General features: G+C 40.9%; 1 protein-coding gene across 16 annotated transcripts in view; it reads right to left on the minus strand.

Moving 5' to 3' along the window:
* THSD7B (thrombospondin type 1 domain containing 7B) overlaps positions 1–22,020 on the minus strand; it is a 291,273-nt gene that overhangs the window by 75,770 nt on the left and 193,483 nt on the right. For all 16 annotated transcript variants that reach the window (XM_090143541.1, XM_090143539.1, XM_090143548.1 and 13 more), the window contains 2 exons: positions 17,349–17,543; positions 12,977–13,240 (listed from right to left, as the gene is read on the minus strand). In XM_090143541.1, coding sequence (XP_089999667.1) covers positions 12,977–13,240; positions 17,349–17,543 — 459 coding nt within the window. The remainder of the gene's footprint in view (positions 1–12,976; positions 13,241–17,348; positions 17,544–22,020) is intronic.

Below are 22,020 nucleotides of genomic sequence, written 5' to 3' on the forward strand. Positions count from 1 at the left end.
CATTTTTTGCAAAAGCATCTGTGTGATGAGTGCCCTCTGCACAGATACATCATCCCTTTATTGATACCCTGTTATGAGAAACTAGTACATACTGCTGTACTCAGCTCATTCCCAGCCCTTCCAGTGCCCATGAGAATGGGATATTTGGTTTTCTCTGTAGGAGCACTGCAATGGCCTGGCAGTGTCAGGAGCTGAGAAGAGTTTGGTTTGGAAACAGAAAGTAAACCTTGACATGGCATTCCCAGCAAGCCTTTAGTGTTGGCATGGTGCATAACAAATAACAAATGAGATATACCATTAACACCAGCTGTTAATAGCAAATTCTATATGCAGGCTATTACCAGTGGAAGGAACAATAAAACACAATTACAGATGAAAACAAAAAAAATATTTCTGACTGTAAAGAAATATGAAAAGGGAAGAACATACTGTGTTTCTGAGTTACTGTTGCTCAGCTTGGGGAGATTAACTCAACCCAAGTTCAAGCTCAGCCATGTTTTGTCAATGTCATCCTTAAACACCTCACTCATCCACTGCATTCCCCGTTCTCTCTTCTGTAGTACCTGGTACCAACATGTGTTGAGTTTCCAAGACTTTCTGCAGGAAAAGACACCATCCTTTTCCCAGCCCTGCCCAGCCTGTTTCTCATGTTCTCTATTCTCTTGAAGCTTCCTTTAATCTTTTTTATTCCTCAAAATCTCAAACACTATTAAACTGAAGTCCTGTTACTTTAGAAACAACAGTTGAGAACCTCTGCAGAGTCTGAACCAACACCAGGCTGCTGTGTGCCACTGAGCTGGGGCTGCAGGCACAGGTGAGATAGAGATGCAAACACCAATGCACGGATATTTATGTAAGCAGTTGGAAACACTACTGGGAATAGTCTCGAATTGGCAGGAAAAATTGTACTGGATGATCAAATAAGCCTTTTTCATGTTTAAGTGCTATTGTTTTACTACTGAGATCCTGCCAACGTAATAGGATGAACAAATGCATTTACCTAGGCTGCCAAACTCATCTTACTATTATTTATTCATTAAGAACAATGTTGCTCTACAAGCCGCAAATGGAGTCTCGTCCCATCCATAATAAACAAAGTGCCCACAGAATACACAGGATGTATTGGGAAGGCACAAGATACAACAACAGCTATTATTCTTGTCTCGCTTTTTTTCTGTGCAACCCAAAAGAGACGAAGCAATAGAAGGCAGGCAAATAAAGCAAAGATGATGGTTTGGTGGGTGTTGGAGGCCAAGGCTCAAATGCTTGGTGCAAAAAACTATTATTCTTGTCTCTTTTTTTTTGCCATGCAACCCAGAAGAGCTGAGGAGGTGGCTGAATGATGGTGTGGGGATGTCACACAGTTCAGGTGGAGGTGGTAGGAGACACAAAGTGATTGCATTGCAGAACTGAGCGGTGAGTTTTTGCAGTAGTACAGTTTCATTCCCTATGTGAATAACACAGGTCACGCTGGGCACAGCCAACAAGAGGCTGCAGCACCCTTCCGTGTCCCTGTCCACATTCACAAGCAAACCCTGGCGGGGGGAGGCAGGCAATTAGGAGATTTACAAGCTAATGGGAGACACTGACATCCACCTGATTGTTGTACTTCCAAATGATAAATTTGTTGAGGGTGTAAGGTCTGTGCACAGCGTTAAACAAATGTGCCAAAAGGATTCCAAGAGGCTGACTGAAAAGTGTTTTGAAAATAAACAGCATTCCTCCAGCAGCTTTGGAAACAGATGCACTTCTAATTGAATTGGCTTTAAACTCATTTGTATCCTCTCTAGCATATTTCATCATTTCAATTAACAAACTTCTAGCAGTACTACCCTTGTTAGTAAACCTTGAGGTACTTCATAAAATTCAAGGTCATTACCAAGAAAGGGACAATTCTGTGCATCACCGCTACTGCCACTGGTAATAACACAAGTGATTTCCCTTGGAGCCTCCAGGATAAAAGAGATCACCTTTCAGCAAACAAGGGAGAAACAAAATGGACAGTGACAGCGAAGAAATGTTTCTAATTACACACCAAAGGCAGAGGGGAAAAAGAGTTGATTCATTTTCCTATTAATATTTACCTTCATTTGGTAACGGGCTGTGAAGTATGCAGAGTAACACCGGTAAATCCATGCAGCACTGCAAGTCTAATAGCTAAGGACTTCATTAGTGAGACCTGGTGGACCATGGCACCCAGTGAGCCACGTTCTGCTGTGCTGGTGCTCTGGGATCTCCTACAAAGCAACCTTGTGCTTTAAGTCAGGTGAAAACAGCTTTGAGAACAGACTGCAGTTAAGACTCTGCCAGCTGGGCATATCAGGCTGGGGCTGCTCCAGCAAGTCCCAGCAGATGTGAGCAGGGATGCCAGCACATCAGGAGCTACAAGAGGAGCTCCTTGTCCTAAGCAAGCCCGCTCCAAGTGCTTAAATTCTGCCTCAAGGGCAAATGCTATTAACAAATCTGGGAGTCTTAAAGTTTTTATCAACTTCAGTTGCACCTGAACAAGATGTAATATTGCCACAGAATAAATGTTTAATCTTTTCTTTTCCCCTAACTTCCAAGGATTTGAGAGATTGTATGCATTATTAGTTTGCTAGCCGGGGAAATTTAAGAGATAATCTAATGAATGCGTTCATTAAATGCACAACAAAAAAAAAACCCAGCAAAAATAACTTTTACATCGAGTGTTTTGCAAAGCTTGAATAATGGACCACCTTAGTTAATTTATTCCCGCTTGCTCTTCTCAACAATAAGGCACACGCTCCCTTTATCTCGTAGCAGACTGATTATAGATTCCAAATAGACCAGAGAGGACTTGTAAAACATGCTGGTAAGTTTAAGTCATCGTTATTGTTATTGAAATTCATCCAAAGGTTGGTTTTATTGTTCAATTTCACAGCCTCTATAAATCCTGACAAGGCAGTCGGGTTGATGCTGACTTTGCATTATGATTCCTAATTTCCTTTGATTTTGCATTTCCTTAAAGAAATTGCAAGCTTACACCTTGTCTTAACTATCAACTGTAATAGTTGCTATGTTTAGTCTGTTAAGTAAATAAGAAAATTTCCAATAATTAGCACAACCCTTGTAACAGATTGCAAAAAAAACTGAGAACCCTTCCAGAGAAGAGAGATTCATCTGCTGCCTTCTGAGTGCAAATAAATAGGACCTCGTTGTGTACACTCACCTCGCAGGGGACTTCAGATGCATACAGGCAGAAATTCACTGCACAAACCTGGGCTCCAGATTTCAAAGCCAGTCATGGCAAAGATCCCTGCTCCCCCGCAGCAAAGGCAGACTGTCTGCTTGGAAGCCCCAATGTCTTAAGAAAGTCTTTACACAAATAAAACCCATGCACTGGGATCAAGGGTATTAAGGGTAAAAGCTCAACTGTGTTTTCCTATATACTTTGCTCATCACCCTGCAACTGGGAAAATCACCTGCCCTGTCCAAGCAAAACTGCTTTTTTTTCTCCCCAGTGTCTTTAGCCTCGGTATATTAGGAAAGAAACACATCCTATTATATTTTATTATTAACTATTTAGCATACATGACTTTACAGGCTATTCAATTCATAGCAAAAGCAGATATGGCAAAACAAACCTGAGACAACATTTACTTTTTACTATTATTACGAGAACTAGATAATATAACAAGGCTGTTTTTGAAGGCAGTACACACATCTGCAATACATCATGAAGACAAAATTAAATTGTCCAAAGAACGTCAAATTCCCCTCTTTCTCATACATCTGACTTCTCTCAAAGGCCCAATTCCACAGTAGCTGCAAAAATAAATGCACTTTGCAGAGTGCTCTGAAGAGCAATATAGACTTAGGCTATTTGGACCGAGTGGGAAGCATCTTCCAGAGCCAAGGGTCCAGCCCTGGGAGAAAGCTGCTGCCAAATGGCACCAAAGCTATCTGCCCCCATCAGTAAATCATACATGGCCCAAAGGTCAATGGTTTCAGGCTGTGCTGGAGCACACTAAGAAACCCAATTTCTGAGTTCGGGACCCTCCATGGAGAGCATCTTTCTGCCAGGTTCCAGACACACGACGTCAGACACTGTCAACACAATATGCCACCTAATTTCAGCTGCCAAGTTAGGAACCAAGACATGGGCAAGCCTCATTTAGGCAACTTAGCTCAGACAAGTCTACATTTTACAGCATGGCAAATGCTGATGCATTTCTCATATCCTGATGATTAGCAAGAATTGAGCACTCTAATACCGCCACTATTTCGGACAGCACAAACCACCAGGTGACTATGCAGAAGGGAACACAGCAGTCAGAATAATTTGCAATAAATATTATCAAGGAGGCTTACAACTACATGAGCAAAAGCTGACTTTGTTTTTCTGTTTGTTTTTTGTTTTGAATGCACATTTCTTGTACTTTAATTCACAAACTTGAGAAGTATTACCAAGTATTACCATTACTCTACTCCAGACCAGGTCATTCCACCCCTGAAAGGCACTGAGGAGCTCCTGAGCCCACACCGACCTCTGCAGCCTCCCTCCCAGCAGTCACAAGTGACACAGTGACCTCTCCAATCAATACATTTAAATCAATACACCGCCTTAATTCCTTCTTGTCTCATTGATGCTAACTGAGAAACCTAACTACATGCTTTAATCATACTTGTGATGTTTTAAAAATGTCATTAAGCATTATCAGCCTTGGGGAAATCTGTAAGTGCTTTTCTGAAAGGCACATAACTGCTGCAAGGTCCAGCCCAGGCTCTCCTGGTTGAGTTCCTGATGGAGGCACTGGCTGCAATTCCTGCTACCAGATGTCACCTTGACACAGGGCAATGGACACAAAGACATCAGACCTTAAATAAAGATGTACTGAAAGAAACATCTGCTAGGAGCAGGGTTTTAAGAAAAGGAGGAGTCCTGCTTGTTTTTTACAGCTTAAGCACAGGGAGAACAGCACAACTGACTCAGATGATGGAAAACGTTGAGATGGGAATAGGACATTTTCATGATGTAAAGAGGCCCCAGCACAGAGTACTGATGTACTGAATTGCTTATAGATTTTTGTTTCAATTTTGCAGTGTGACTCAGAGCACTCTAGTTGTATACTTCAATCTCCCCTGCTGGAGCATTTCCTGGCCAATAAATTCAGACAGCAGCAGAAAGCAATGCGATCTTGAGAAGTACTACAGTTATTAATAGGCACTCATCTGTTACCAAATACAAAGTCCAAGATCTCACAGAGGGAACCTGTCCACAGTGAGGGTATCAGGAGCTTTGCAGACCAAGCTCTTCATCATTTCATACACCACCCTCACTTAACAACTCTGGAGGATAGATTTCAAAGCGTATCTCAGACCCAGGCACAGACTAAGGAAGGATAACCACTCAGTTACTCATCATCCACCACTTGCCCATATCCCCACTTAGTGCTACTCTTATTGCAAGCAGTGCACCAACTCATTCAGTCACTGACCTATGTGCAGTAAGTGGAATTCTTAGTTTTGTAGAACTTGTTCCATACAGTCACAAACGTATGAAGTTGCCTCTGAATATCATCAGACATTAAACCTTTTCACACTTACTGGAAGCTTTACAAACCTACTTATAAAGGCAACCAGGTTAAAGAACATTGGGAAAACAAACCTTGTAAGACACATGAACAATTCTGTTAATGTGTATGTCACTTCCGAGCTCAGTTGCACATCTTTCAAAGAGATCATGAAGCCCTCTTTGAGCAGGAAAAGTAGAGTTTTTAACAGTAGAGTAGGCTCACTAAGAATTTCACCATTCATGAAATGACTTCAGCGAAAACAGCATTTCTTCATGCTTCCAGTGTAAGATATTAAATGGATGCACAGGGAGTGAAAACTGCTAATTCTTCTACAATAACATTTCACTAGGGCTTTGCTTTATAACAGGCCGTACTTGTGATAAATGTGTTACTAAGGATGAAGAGACAGACCACATTTCCAAAAGACAGACTTATTACAGACTACTGCAGAAGTCAGTAGCAGGCTGCCCAGTGCCTTAACTTGCTATCAAAAGTGCCCAAAGCCTCTGATAGACTCTTTCCACACTGAGTTACTATTTCTACACCAAAAGTGTTCTCAATTCCCATGGAAGAGCTTTAATCAAGCTGTCAAAACTAGAAAAAGTGGCCCAACCTAATAATAGAAACAAAAGGCAGGATCACAAGGAAGGCTGGGCAGAGGTGGACCAGGAAGCCAAGGCTCACAGTGCATCAGCTGCTCCACATTAATTGCTCATTGCCCCTACCCTCAAGGGTTATATCCCATCTGAACCTAACTAACAGCCCCAGCACACAGCCTGCTAGTACCCTAACTAAGAGCATGCAGCCTGGTTCACCCTGTAGCAAACACTAGGATTTCCAGCTGAACGGCTCCCAGCTAAACTTGCAGAAACTCAGATGTGTAGTTAGTTAAAAAAAAAAAAAAAGAAAAAGAAAAAAATTCTTCCTGTAGCTCTGGTAATGCCATCTCCTCAAAGGGGTCGTTTTATGGAATGCAGCAACAAGAACAAAAGATGGGGAAAAAGAATAGCACATATCACTACAACCAAACATCGGCAGCATCTGCAGAGGATGTTGCTCAAAGAGCTCATTCTCTAAATATTTTCTCATAAGACATGTGCTTGCTTTCTGTAAGGCAAAGATCTGGAAGAATGTGCATTCCTATGTACTAGTGCCTCAGGGGAAGTCTTGCTTGAAATAAACTTCTTTGATAGACAATTTGCCCCATTCAGAAATAACAGATTTTGATGGGGTTTTTTGCCTTTGAATCTGTTGCCAGAAAACCATAAAGAACAGCTACGTTTGAGCAGTTGTCTTCTGATCCTATTTCATTTGATAATTCTTTTAACATCCAGGAAATAAGAACTATGGCCAAATTTTCTTATGGCGAGTAGATTTTGGAAAGGAAAAAAAATAAAAACAAAAGGGAAGGAAGAGAGAGGGGGAGAAGTACTGTTCTTTGAGCACTGCAATGAGAACAATAATTAAAAATCCTGCATACAGACAAGAAATAGAGGGCAGGCCCTTTACAGCTCTGCTGCTACACCTACAGCTCCATCAGCAGGCACAGCTGTAATTAAGAGTGTCACTTCACACATGAGAAAATGTGTAGAAATGTTGGAGAAAGGTCCAGAGTAGTACCCAGATGGGATTTGGGGACTAAATTGAAAAGCTATTTTCCTTTGAGACAGCAGAAAGACTCTCAAAGGTGATAACAGCTTTACGTCCTGAAGTGGAGACTGAAGACAGGATAGGACAAGGCTGTGGGCAATGCATCCCTCCACCTGTGATAGAAACCCAGCTTTAATTCCCATGTCAGGGGATAGGATGGGCAGAAAAGAAGGTGAACTTGAAGCTGAAACTTCTTCCTCCAGCAGTCTTCAAAAAGGTTTGTCCTGCTAAGTAATACAAATAATAATAGAAAAGCTGCAGGGAGAAGAGAGACACAAGAGCTATCTCAAAAAGAGCATGGTAATATTTCACCAAGGACAAATGCCAGACAAAGGTGGTGTAGCACAGTCTGAGTACTGAGCCCACGTATCATCAGCAGCTGATGGTATCAAGACTACTTACTGCTCCCATACTTTATGGAGGAGGCACCCCAAGGCTGCCAAGCTTAAAGCACAGAACTGGAAAAGAACAGGTAGGCAGGACTGCCAATTTTGCTTGTAAAAGAATGAGGGAGTCAAACACAAGGGCTCATTTGTAGATGTTTGCTGGATGCTGTTTATGGCAGTACAGAAATCTCTTAGTGCTGAAACCAGTGCATTCAGGCAGTAATGGTTTGTGAGTAAAAAATGTGATTTCAATATGCAATTCTATTCAGGTTAATGCTTATTTTCAAAAGCAGGTGAAATATCTGGTCAGAAAAGTTTCTATTTCTGAAGCATTTCAAAACAAAATCAGGGATTGCTGTAACATCTTCATTCTTCAAGATAAAATTCAACACATATGAAAAAAAAGTTTTGAATGCAGCAAGTGCCAGAATAGGTACACTTTCAAAAACAAATGGGCCTTTACTCAAAGTAGCTTTCCCAAATTTGGCTTTCCATAATTGTTATCTCACAGAAAAGATAAGCATGCTATCAGTCCAGGATAGACTTAGGTCACATTTCTTTTATCTGTCAGGCTCTGCTTGTAGTTTTCTGAGCTAAACAAACATCATTTTGCAGAAAGATTACTGAAGGTCAGCGATTAAAAGGGTCTCATTTTCTCCTAAAATAACTCATTTAATTCAGATGCTTTTAGCTTTTCATCCAGAAACAAAATCATTTTGCTAAATCTGGAATTGCAGTACTCCTTTAGAACTGAAGGTCTCGTATAAGCAAGAAGATGAAAGACAGAGGGTCATTCAGCACAGGGCTCACTCGTGCAGCGTTTCAGAGCAGGACCCTGAGATGGATCCCTGGTAGGTCACACTGTGTCCATCAAGCTGGTGGCCAGCATTTGGAAGTAAGGGAGTACAAACCCCAGAGGAATGCCCTGGGAAAAGGCACAGCTCTACTGCGGACTGACCTTTTAGAAAATCAGACTTCATGAGACTCAACACTACCTGGTTTTCAGCAACAGGAGTTAAAATTCCTGATCCGTGACCTTTGAATATTTTCTTAAATCTCTCAGCATCAGGGAACAGCTGGCCAGGGCAGAAGAACTGCTGTCACTGCTGGCAAGTGCTCTTTGCTGTGCCTCAGGCAGAGAGCACTCCTCCAGCAGCAACAAATGAAAGCTTTCAACTTCTCTTTGTGCAAGTGCTTGCTCCGGGAGCAATGTTTTACAAGAGAAAAAAACAAAACAAAAAAAAGCTTTGCAAATGAGGATCACCCATCCCAGGTCCTCACAGGAAGAGAACTGACATTCTCGGGGGGTGACCTTGTCAGCAGCATTCCCAGCAGCAGTGTCCCATGGACCTGCTGGGAAGCAGCTGAGGGGCACCTCTCTATGAGTAGAAATGTCCAGGAACTGTCTCAGCAAACTGCAATCCTCTTTGATTTCTCCAGAGGCAACTAAAGCATGTAAGAAAACGTCTGACTAGTGAGAGCAAGGAGGACATTTTTCTACTGAGAGTAAGGGGGACTATTTTTCAAAAATTTAGAGATAATTAAAGCTTTTTGTGGAGACTGTGTGTTGAAGCCCACTGCTCGATGATTTAAAGCAAGGATCTGTTTGTCTGTTGTGTCTTTATTCCAGACTCCTGTTGTTGTCAGCAAAGCAAAATTTGAATAGCATAAGCGCATTTCATAAATTGCAGCTTTCCATAAATTCCCCATCAGATCAAAAGAGAAACCCCTGTGCAGCAGCACAGAGATCTCCAGCCTTTGATTTGGAACAGATGAGGCACCCTACGTTCCTCCTCCAAGATTCAAAAACAAAAAAAAAACAAAAACAATGCAAAGAAGAAACACCACCAACAAAAACCCATTGGCACAGCACACAAAAAAGACAGGCCAAGGAGTCGCATGAAATAATTCAAAACAAAGGAGGTAGAAATGCACAACCAGTATAAGGACAGATCGAAAGAAGCAGATGAGCTGCAATTAGCAGGACAAATTCACATCCAAAGAGGATGCTCCAAATGCCAACCAGCAAACAGCGGCTCTGCAGAGTGGTAAGCTGAAAACAGGATAATCTATTTTGCTGATAGGAAGGACTAATTGAGGCAAATTATCAATTTTTGTGATACAGTTGGAGATATTTACCTCTATCCTTAATTTCCTAATTGGCTTTCCAAATTAAAGAAAGGAAAAGGAGAACGAACCAACTCCAGCAGGAAAGATTTTGTCTGGTTTAGAAACTGCAAGACAGTCATTCTGTGGGCTTACTGAGTGGGCCATCAAGGAAAATAACGACACTACTAAAATAAAGCAGCACACTAATCACAAAAGCCAGTCATGTGAAAAAAAGCTGTGCTATGTTGTTGGGTTTTTTTTTCCTGTACATCACAGAAAAGCTCTGGTGCAGAAAGAAATTTGTCTGAGATTTGTATTTTTAAGGGCCTCAGGCCCTGAACCTCTCTGAGGAGTGATTAATCTCTACATTAGGCTCAAAGCCATTGCTATGTTCACACATCTATGATACATTCTCATAGTAAGTCACACTGATGTAGGAGAACTAAATCCTATGGAAGTTTAACAGCCAGGTTTCAGTCATGGAAGGTGAAAATCATTGCTGCAAGAAGGCAAAAGGCTGAAATTTGCTCTTTAAAAAAGTGGCAAACTGACCACTTTTGTTTTTCTATACCTTGTTCTCCTGGTATTATCAAGTCTGGGACAAACCTAAATCTGCTTCTAAGGCAAAGTTTGTAACCTTAGATGTGTCTTTCTATATTTTGTAAAAATTCTTCAAAGAGACGTGGCAAAAAAAAGTAGGTTTTACAAATTCTCACTTTTGCTCAAAGGAGAAAAAGAAAGAATTGTCCTGGCAAAAGGACAGGAGGAAGAAACAAAGAGAAGTCAGAAGAGCTCAAAGAAAGAAAAGAGGAACACTGCTTATCTCCAAATCTGATGAAGCAAGAGCAATGCTTAGATATCACAATGACTGGCATTCAAAAAATAAGGCCATGGCTTAATTAGATATAAATGTAGTCACCTAGAAAATGTCACAAGGTTACCTGATTCTAATTGTGAACAAGACAGACTAAGCTGCTCAGAAAAACCTGTCATGAATAATTTCACAGGGCTTAGCAATACCGCATGCTTCTGTAATTTGCCCTTCTCTATTATGGTTGAATAACATCCTGCTAATTATTAATTGGATAATGATTTGTTTCTATCACTAATTCAACAATATGTTCAGAAGTGCATTTTGAAAGCTCCCAGCTCTTGAGACCATAAATATTGGTCTTATCTCCACTTAACTGCTCTGGTTGGAAAGCAGGTTCCAACTGATGGAAATTGGAGACTGAAGTCAGAAACATCCATGCCTTGCAGAGAATGGAAGGTGTCCAGCACTGGGTAGCAAGGGGGAATGGGTATAGAATCCAACTAAGGAAAGATTTTGAGAGGTCACTGCCTGGGTCTGATCAGGGTTCCCAAAGGTTTGGCATCCTACTGGGCTTCTCCCCTACCGTGGTGACATTGGAGTGCTTTTTATTATGGTGAAACCATTGTGACTGCCTTCATAACATGAAATTCTCTGTTTTTGGAGAGCCAGTTTACACATGAATATTACACAGGGGTCTGGCTGGAGGTGAATAATTCACCCTTAAAGGAACTATTATGGGGTATCCACGAGGTGGAAACATCTCACACTTCATTTATCTCCCAGTTCCAAACCTTGGGGTCTTAAGAGCACTCTGTATGTAGACCACAGTGTGCATGGGAGGACTCTGCTGTACAGTACTGACCACCCTTGTAGCCTCTGACATGAATCCTGTGCCAGGGCCACACAGCAATCATTTCTGCTCAGATAAAAAGCTGAAGACAAGAAAGCCAACAATGATCCCCTTAAGCTACCACTCCCTAAGAAAAGCCTGACCATTAAAAATACCACATAAATATCACTGACAGGCTTCAAGGTTATGCAGAGAAGCCCCACGCATAGACAAGCTCCTCTTTTAATAGTGATAAAAGCCTTCAGGTTTTCAAAAGAGCAAGACACTACGGTCAAATCCACCTTATCCACCTTTCAAAGCTCAGCAGCTCCCTTTTGGCAGAAGAAAAGGTAACATTGTGGGGGTAAGGTATAGCATTCCTCCTTCATGGGCCACAGAGGCATAATCAATTGGTACAGCAGCACATTGTTGAAACACAAACCACGGAAAGCTGCTTTATGAATCCGTGCAGCCAGCTGGAACAGCCATAAGCAGCTGCGAGAGAAATTCACTCCAGAACTGAATCACTTCATCAGGATGTGTTTTTATTTTCCTTTTATCACATGCAGCTCAGCCCGCTGATCCTTGTCCTGAAGACCCTCCACAGAGCAGCCTCTCCATTCCCTCGTATTCAGGAACAATAATGGCCCCACTTGTACTTATTAATCTCCTCCTGAGACTTCGTTCCTCCTTCTCCCATTACAGAGCTCACCAAGTCTTCCAACTCACTGTACTGCACTGCGTGGCATCCTAAACTTTTTGGCTGGACGTCAGAGAGCATTAGTGTTTTGGGAGCAGCATGGGTAAAGAATTTGTTCCTAAGATAATGCTTTTGCCTGTAAATCAATTCAGAGTAATGATTTCAACGAACTGCAAATTATGGCAATGGGGAGAAAATACCCTGGTGGAGTGACATCTCCTGCTTGTTTCAGCTCTGTTACTGCCCTACCTCTAAGGCATGTGTTTGATATATATTATACATACAGACAAACTGCTTCTAGGACAGAAGCACAGCCTAGAGTCCCAGCAAACAGTGAAATTAGAATATATGCTGTATATCACTTGGAGCTCAAGGCTGGTTCAAAGTTACAAGGACAAGACCACTGACTGCTGAAGTCACGAGTAATGAGCAGCATAACAAGGACATCACAGACCTACTGCAATTATATAAGACTGTATCAGGAAAATCCCACACTGAAAACAACTCTAAGAATTACCAGATTCAGTCAAAAGGAATAAAGGTTTACAAACAAGTAAAAACTGAAGTAGGAGATATCTTGAAAGAATTTGCTGATTGAAATACAACTTCTCCCTCTAATCTCTAATCTACTTTAGACTTTTATGGAATTAATACAAACAGTAGAAATCCATTTAAATGCCACTAGTGTAGTCAACTTTAGCCCTCTTCTATTTCACTTCAATTGTAGAAATGTCATCAGACTCCTAGATGGAAGAAAACCTTGGTCCCAAGATAGATAAGAAGAACTGTGTTACAGCAATCTCAAGAAAGCTGTCCTAATCCAGCAAGCACACCGTTACACTCAAGTGACAGGCTCCAAAAACTGTTGAGTGGATCGCCGCACCCAGCATCAGGTCTATTTACATACTTTGTGCACTTTTTTTTTTGTTGTTTTTTTTTTAATCTCCTTACCTGAGCTGCTACAGTGAGATGGTTCCACCAGCCTGCCTGCCTTATCGTAACAGGCAACAGCTCGCAGCCGCACGCCCTGTCCGCACTCCTTGGTGTCTCCATGGGTTTGCACTCCTGCCTGCAGCTCTACCTTCCCTCCTCCGATAATGCAGTCTGACCAGTTTCCATGGGGCTGGGAGGTAAACACCTCGCAGGGGCACAGCTCTGTTTCAACCTGAGGATAAACTTCTGTGTTCTGGCATTTGTCTCGCTTTCTGCTTCTCCCTGTTCCAACCAGAGAAATCTGTTCGTTAGCTTAACATCTGCTACTTTTGATAACGACATGTCATATTATTTATACTTGCAGGAATTCAACACATTAGAACCAAGACAATCTGAATGTTAATATCCAGGAACATTTCCTAGGCATCTATTAGCTGCTGCCAGTGCTTTGGAGTGCAAGGACCATGTATTTATCTCCAGGGGCAACCAGAGAACTCAGAAATACTGTTTTGATGGATAGGGCAAGGAGCAAAATGCAAAGCCTTGTTGTACTAACAGTCTGCTCAGAAAACGTTTTGTAATTTAATATAATATCACTTTTCTCTAATTATCTGATGCAAATAAATTGATTGTTTTGTCTCTATTTGCTTGCAATCAATGGTTGCCAGGACAACCTAGAAAGGACTCCACATTAGCCACAACTTCTTCTTTGATGCTACTTTACAAATTAGTTAAAGATGCACTCTGCACACAAACTGTACTTTGAAGAAAACAGAAAAGATAATCCTCAGTAAATTATCAGGGCTGGAAAGCATTTCAATGGTTACAATTGGTTTAATCTTTTCTTTTGCTCTGTTCCTTCAACAGGCTTTAAAAGAAGGCTATTTACAGATCTTTCTCCTTCAGCAACTTTAGGAAGGCAGAAGCATTTAAATGAACCTGCAGAGCAGCTCTTTGCAACTGCACTCTGCAGACCCTGCTCCTAGAGGACTTCTAGACATGAGAAGAGGTCCCTGGAAGGAGATAATGCAAAGGAGAGAATCCATGCTCCCTGAATCCCTACAACTGCTCAAGCAGAAAAAAGGTCTGTGCACAGCCTCTGGAAGGTAAAATCAATGCCTTTCTTGGCATGGGTTAGGCAGTGTGAAGTGGAGTAATCTTTACACTGTCTGAGCTCAGGAATGTCTTTGTATTTGGCATCCAAGCAGAAGGGGAGATTCATCTTCACTAACAACTGCATCTGTATCACATCCTCAAACACCCCTTGGGGATCCTGTACACTCTAAAAATACTCCTACAAAAAGTTTTTAACGCTTTGATCTGAAAAGAAATGTTTTCTCTTTGCAATTGCAGACAAGTATGATACTAAAACCAAACAATAAGCTGTATACCTAACAGCCCCCTTGCTAGTCCAGCAGTCATTTCAACAGGAGCACGAGTTGGCCTTAACAAAACCTGTTTTGTGTACAAACATGCATCTCTGCAAAGAGAAGAGCCCTTCAGACTCATGTCCTTCAAACTCCAGCTCTCTAAAAAGTGTATGTCCAGAGTCTTGGGGAAGGTGAAGTTTGCAAGCACAAAAGGAAAATAAGCCCAAAGAAATCAAATAATGCCAGCATTATTTTTTTTCAGCTGGCAGCACAATGGCAGGGAAGCCCTAAAGGAGAGCGGGGAATGAACAGAACCATGCAGGCACGTGGCTGTGTGTGCCTGGACCCGTGCCCATCTCCCTGCGTGCCCACACAGCAGCTGGACATCTGGAGGATGGGACATGCCACACTGGCATCTACAAATCCAACTACCATAGAGGATTTTGGAGAAATTATCCTCCTTAACTCTCATGAATGTATAAATGTATAAATTCAGGTAAAAAGGTACAACTCCCCATGCTTCAAGGAGAGTCTTAAAAGGCTCTAAATAGATTGGGAACTCTCTAGTGGCAGAGGAATTTGGGATTTGCCATGACTGTGTGGGTCCTAATTTTTGGCAGGACTACATGAAGCACATCAGATATAGGTAAGGATGCTAATAACCTCACTCTGCCACAACACAGCTTGTCTTGCCATCCATTTTGTAGGAATCTTCTAACGAAGGTGCTATTAAAGCCCTGTTGTAGCATCCAATCCATACTGTTCACAAAGAAGTCATTTTAGAATCAGCAGCGGTGATATTTCTATGATCTTCACAGAGTGCTACAAAAATGCTGATTAAAAATACCATTCCCAAACATTTTCAAGGACACAAACCCTTCAATTAAGTAGCATTTTCTCGTTATAAACTGAGCTTCTGAACACTAACAAATATTGTAGTCATTCAATATTACATTCAACATTACCAGGTAGCATGTACTATGCATAAAAACTAAATGACATTAAGAGAATACATTTCTACATAAAATGTAATGTATCTATAATATACTGAATATTTGACTATTTATTAACTGAAGACTGGCTTAAAAGCTGCATTCTCATTATAATGACTTTGAATTTTGATATGTTTTTAATAAGCTCCTTAATTAATGACTAATTTTCTGCGTAGAGTCTATGATTACTTACAAAGTAAAATGGATAATACCAAAAACTGAGGGGGAGGCAGGCAAATACTTAGCAAACAAATAGCAGATTCCCACTAAATGACATTATTAATGAACTCTTATAATTAACTCTAAGCATTCATTTGAGCGTAGACATATGTTGAGCAAGGAGATGCAACTCATACATAAAAAAGGTGAAAAACAAGTGGAGAGAGGATTCTTCAACACTATGAAGTACACCCCAAACAACACTTCTCTTGGATCTTTGGACCGAGGTCATAGTGATGAGATTAAAAACTCCAGCTATATGATGAAGCCAGTACCAGTTATCACCAAGTTTTATGTAAAGAAAGGAGAGCCCTAATCCAACAAACCTCTTTGGAACTGTGGCTTCCTAAGAGTGATTTCTGATTTGGTCTTTCCCTTGCTGGAATCTGTGGCTTTGTGCTGCCCAGTCCCACCCAGGACACCTGCTGCCCTTCACCACCAGCTTCTCAGGATGCCCTGGCAGGCAGTGGGCTGAGGGCCACTTGCATGAACAGATCTATGTCTGATGCAGAACAGAACGAGAAAGAATGTAGGTGGGGCCATGCTGTTTTGAATTTTGCAGGCATGTTCATAGTGACAATTCAGATTTAAAGCCACCTGCAAGTATATATTCAACTTTTTCTTACGGTATCATATTTTCCATAAGATCATGCAGATATTAATCTGATAGAGATGGAGGATTGCTACCATTTTAAACATACAGGCATCAATATGGGTAAGATTTTAGACTGTGCTCTTTGACAGAAACAATAGAGCATTTTATAACAATGATTTTTATGTAGAAGCAAAATCTTTACAGTGAGCCATACTCACGAATGGCAGCTTGATGCCATTGTGTCTACATACTGTGATTGCTACTTACTAAAAACTTGGATCATTTCAGCAATAACAAAATAATCATGGTACAAGTGCTTCCAGAAGAAAGAAACAGTGGTAGCCACCCGGTTTGGTTGCCATTCTGTTCCCAGACATTATCGCAGCAGATACTCTTACGACTATGTTAGTTTTCCACTTCACAGTAGAATTCTTTGAAGTTTCACTTCTAGCAGTGGAGCTCACCTCCAGAAAAGGAGTTGTGTGCACCACAGCTCTCAGACACAAAACAGCAACATGTCAAGATACGAATGTTCAGGGTAACAACAGCAAATTTGCTGTAAAGCTGGAAACAGTATAATTCATTTTGACTTGATTTACTATGTGGGGGGGAGACAAATCCTAACAAAGCAAGTTGCTCTCAACTATTAACATCCTAGAGTTACAAAGCTTTTCAGTTTGGTCAGCATTCAAATAACATAATTATATACCACAACAGCAAGTATGGAAGAATGTTCCATTAAATGGTTTGAACCAGAGTTGTTTTTTATGAATATATATAAAAGATCAAACAAAACTGTTTGAACGATACTGTTCTTTCTTCACCCATGGTATTAATTTGCACTATTGAACGACTGAATAGTGCTATGCCTAGACCTCCCAGTTTTAAGTTTTATCCTGATTTCAACAGCCTAAAACTGAAAAAATATTTTTCTTCATGTTTCATGATTAAATAGGTCAAATAAACTCTCACAAGGTGTCATCGCTATTTGGTTTCTGAGTAAAAACAGGTTCTCACCACTGAGGTTTTTTTGCAGTATTCTCATCCCAAAAGGCACGTGCATAAAGAAGGCAATGATCAGAATCAGACTAAAAATCAAACAGGAATTGCCTGTTCCTTTTGGGATTTTCTGAAACTCCAACATCAGTTCACCAGCATCTAAGATACATCACTCAAGAATATCATCATTAGATAAATATTAGAAAAGATTTTACCTGTGAGTGATCGTCTCCTAGTTTTTGTTGATTCACAGTCAAATGAGCACGCTGTAAATTTAGACCAAGGGGTAAATGTGCAGTCATCTTTGCAGGGAATGAGACAGTCTTGCACAAGAGGTGGCATAGGTCCAGCCCATTTCATGCATTCAGAGACGTCAGCGGATTCGTTGTTCTCTGTCAGGCATGTAACAGCTGGAGAGCAAAGGGATAGAAACCTTTATGCTGTTCTGTGTGTTGTATTACACTGTAGTTAGTCTCTGCTTGTGCTCCATGCAAGATTCACTCCTCTGGCTTAATAGCATAAAGCTGATTTATTTTTTGGTCATTATTCATGCATCACTCAAACATGTTCTAAGAGCTCTGCAAAACCATAAAGACACACTCTTATTCAAGCAGTCTGTTGCCTAAATGATGATATAAATTCAATATTCTCAAAGAGGCAGTCATTGTAAGCGTTGGGGCAACAGTTCAACTAATAATACATTGTGAGACCAAATAAGAAAAGATATAACACCGCAGCTCTGTGCCATAAAGCACGTCTGGTCGAGGTCAGGATTCCCAAGCTGCAATGCACACATCCCCCATGGAACTGAAACTGCTTTGAAGTGTGAAAAAATAAAAGAAGTAAAAGAAAGCTTCCTTCTCCACAATTGTCATCCTCTCTGCATTATGGATAAAGAGAACAAGTGTCTGAGCAGCAGATGCTGCTTACGAAGCTCAGGGCTTCTTGCAGCAAGATACAATCACCTCCAGACTGTGCGCCCTAAACAGCGTGCCTCCTCCTGGGCTCCCTCTCTCTGGCCACATAAGATTTTCTATCTCTTTCCCAATAGATGGAGATGTTTAGGAGACAAAGCAAGACCTATACCTGCTTTTATGGCACATGACCACTTGCTATAAGAGCACCACTGAATGGATGCATCAATATGAAAACCAACCAAACCCAAAAAGCAATTACCGCATGGGCATCAGACGAAGACAGGGTCTGAGCTCCACCCAATTGCAGTGCCTTCAGCATGGGCAGAGGGAGAACTCCTCCACACTTACACAGCTTTACCTCTGCACACAGCATTGACAAGGCTGGTCCCCTGCCTAAAGCTTTACCACCAAGACTGGGCCATGGCAACTGGAAATAGCAGACAGTGCTGGAGTGAGGCTGAGGTCCTGAACTCCAACTTAGATGCTGTTATGGTCAGTCAAGAGTCAAAGGGGGCTTGCAAAGAGCACAGCCCAGGACTGACATGCACTGATTTTCCCCACATTCCATTTTAAGCCAAATTCCCTTTTCCTTCAACACCTCACACTTTTTTTGAAGCTAGCCTGTAACAATTTATTAAGGTGGATAATGGCACTGAATAGCCATAGCAGGGGACAAATGTATTAATATAAAAATCTGAGTCACAGGAAGCCTACAATAAAACTTTCTAAAGTTTCAGTGAATTAATAATAAGTAATTATAATAAATAAAAATAGCCTGCACATCATGGAGCCTTTCATTTCATTAATAATAATTAATTCTCAGAAAATCTCCAAGATTATAGGCTATTTATATCCTATCCTGTAGGTTAACCCAGGCAAAGAAAGGTTGTGACTTGATTAAAGTAATGAAGTCAGGGACAGAGTTAGGAATTAAATTTGGCCCCGAGAGTTTAGTCATGCCAGGCTCTCTGACTTCAGGCAACTCCACACGTTGCACCATAGAGCTACAGAAGATGAAATGGTTTAATCCAGATATTATTATTTAACTTCAACAACCTGTGTTATTACTTCATGGAGATTACTAAATAATTCAGATTTTTAAGGCTGAATATATTTTTTCTTGTCGCTGGCACTTCATGTAACTAGGAGTGCATTAAGAAAAAGGGAAAAATAACTCATTGTTTTCTTACAGTTTAAAGATTTACCAAGGTGTAACCCTGCAATGAATTCACACAGATTCCGTTTTTAACTATGGTGCTGCTTGGGAGGAAGGGTAAGTCAGCAACCACCTAGAAATAAAAAGTAATTTATTAAAATATAATTAGATTTCTGAGGAAAAAAATCAGCATTTTAAAGAGCATGCACAAGGCAAGCAATTGTGAAAAGTCTCTTTAGACTCGAGTGACAGTAAATCAGCATATTAATAACCACCTCTAAACTGCTGATCCTAGCCGTTCACTTGCAATCCTTTTGACCTTTGCCATCTCTCCACACTGGAAGGCAGCAACTCGGAGACGTTCTCTTTCTCAATTACGAAAGCAGAAGGACAGAGGTCGCTGCACCGTATGGGAAAGCGGTGTAATTGCCCTCTTCAGAAAGGTTAAAGAAGTAATAGACTCTGCTGCCCGAGGTCTTTGTAGCCTCATTACCTTCAGCAAGGACACTAAGGATTCAGCAACACAAAATCATGAAGTGTATGCAACACTCCTCAGCATTGCTGCAGCAGCTACAAGTGAGCAATATCCTGTGCTGCAGGCCCTGTCCAGCAATATTTGCAATTGCATGATAAACTATCCTGTTGCAATGTTTACTACTATCCGACAGAAGACTACAATTCATTCTCGACATTTATTAATGGTAACACAAGCAATGGAACTTTTAAATACCAGTGTTAAAACAGGCACTCCATGCTGCAATGAGTTATTATCTAATGGCCTGATCTGCACAAATACCCTTAATTTTAAGCATACTCATAATTCACTGAGTTTGCTCAGGCTATTTAGATGCAAAAAGTAACGGATGTGTAAGGTCGGGGCAAATATTTGACAGAGATTATGGAGCATAAAGAAATTAGCATCAATAATAAACACAGGTAGAGGAAAGAAAACAACAAGTAATTTGAATTGTGCTGTAACGCTTGCATGCAATAGTAATTTTGAAGCAATATAATACAGATATTAGCAACTACATTTGAGGGGGATTACATTACACATAACAAAAACTTGCCAGAAAAATTTAAAAAGAAAACATGGGCTTTAAAGAGACCCTGAAGACTCTCAGAGATCAACGAAGGTAATCACATTTTTGACACAAGAAGCAACAATGAAAAAAGCATGGAGACAAGGAGGAGTTGAAAAGCAGAAAGTGTAATGTTTTGTCTGAGAAGTGACATCTTGAAATGTACCATGGAGAATCATGAGTGAGGAGGAGAGGAATGAGGCTGATATTACTGACAACAACAATGTGAAACAAAAGCAAGTGGGAAATGAAGGCAGGGAGATTTCAAAGCTGGAACAAGAAATTTAAATTAGTGCACAGACTGCAAAGATTTAAAAGGCAGAGGAAAGGTGAAGCAACTTGTCAGAATGGCATAAAAGACATTCCTGGGGAGGACAGAGGAAGAACATGGGGATTTTAGGAATAGCAGAGGAGAAGGATCTCCTGTGAGGTGATTAGGGACAGGCAGGTGACTGTAAATTCAGAATTACTTCTCCATTTTAACAATTTTTATAAGTGCATATCCTGGTAACTCCATCAGGCCATTTCTGACGGAACAAAAAGCCCTCAGTATCACCAAGGAGAAAAGGCAGCAGCTGAAAAACAAGGAATCCAAAAACCTATTTCTGAAGCCCAAAATACTACTTAAGGACCAAATGTTCAGCCAGCTTTTCACTTTCCTGGAGTCCTGCACTTGCCAGTACCAAGAGGGAATGCTACACTGGAGGGCACACAGCAGCACATACTGGGCAGCTAATGGGTTGGCTGGCCAGGGCAGGCACTCCTTGTATGTGCACAGAACAAAATCCCAGCATGAACATCTGTGTCCTCACACAGCATGGACCCACGTTTTCTCAGATGGGCTTAAGCAGGACGATGAACTTCAGACATGTTAGGGAACCCATTTCCACTCAGTCTGCAACCATCTTCAACAATGATGCTGATGCATGACTTCTCCAGTTTGGTCTGAATTATCTCCAAGATTCGTGAAAATGCCTGATCTATATGGCATGTTAGCCTGAAGAAACAGTAGGATTTCTACTATATGCATATGCTGTATCTGAGACAAGCAGCACAAACTGCTAAAATAAATTAAACAATGAAACAAATGCCTATCAGGGCATTTTAATGCTTCAGAAGTACAAGGTAGGAAGCAGTGTTACTGATGGATCCATACTGGTGGTTTGCTCAGGAAATATTCACCTCCTATTTTCCTGCTGCAAACTTATTCCTCAGTTAAGTCAGCTCTTTGAAGACAAAAATATTTTCAAGTACAGGCACTTCTGGAAACAGAATGAGACAAATTTCTTTTTAATGAACCTGCAGAAAAGTTAATAAAATTATTCATCCGCAATGGTTTCAAACTACTGATTGGCTTGGCTCATGTATGTTCTCTTTCCATAAGAAATATTTCCTCATAATCTTCAGGTCTGTCACAACGGTTTTAAATAAACTCATACCACAAAGCAATCTCTGCTCTGTCAACATCTCAATTCTTTTTTTAAGTGGGATACCACCGAAGGGCAAATACAGCCCATTTTCAGCTCTATGCTTTGAGAAAACAAAAATCACACAGTAACTGTAAGTCCCTCCTAGACACAATGTGTGATTGCCACCTCGCTGCAGCATTTAAAATGGATACAAACATGAATTGAAGCAGCTACTAACAGGACACTGCCAGGGTTTTGAATCTTGGTTTCCATGAAGAGAAACGCAAAATTTCCCTTTGAAGTCCTGCTATTTCTTATTAGTG

This window comes from Phasianus colchicus, chromosome 7, assembly GCF_987193195.1.
Source record: "Phasianus colchicus chromosome 7, bPhaCol1.hap1.1, whole genome shotgun sequence".
In the NCBI taxonomy this organism is placed as follows: Eukaryota; Metazoa; Chordata; class Aves; order Galliformes; family Phasianidae; genus Phasianus; species Phasianus colchicus.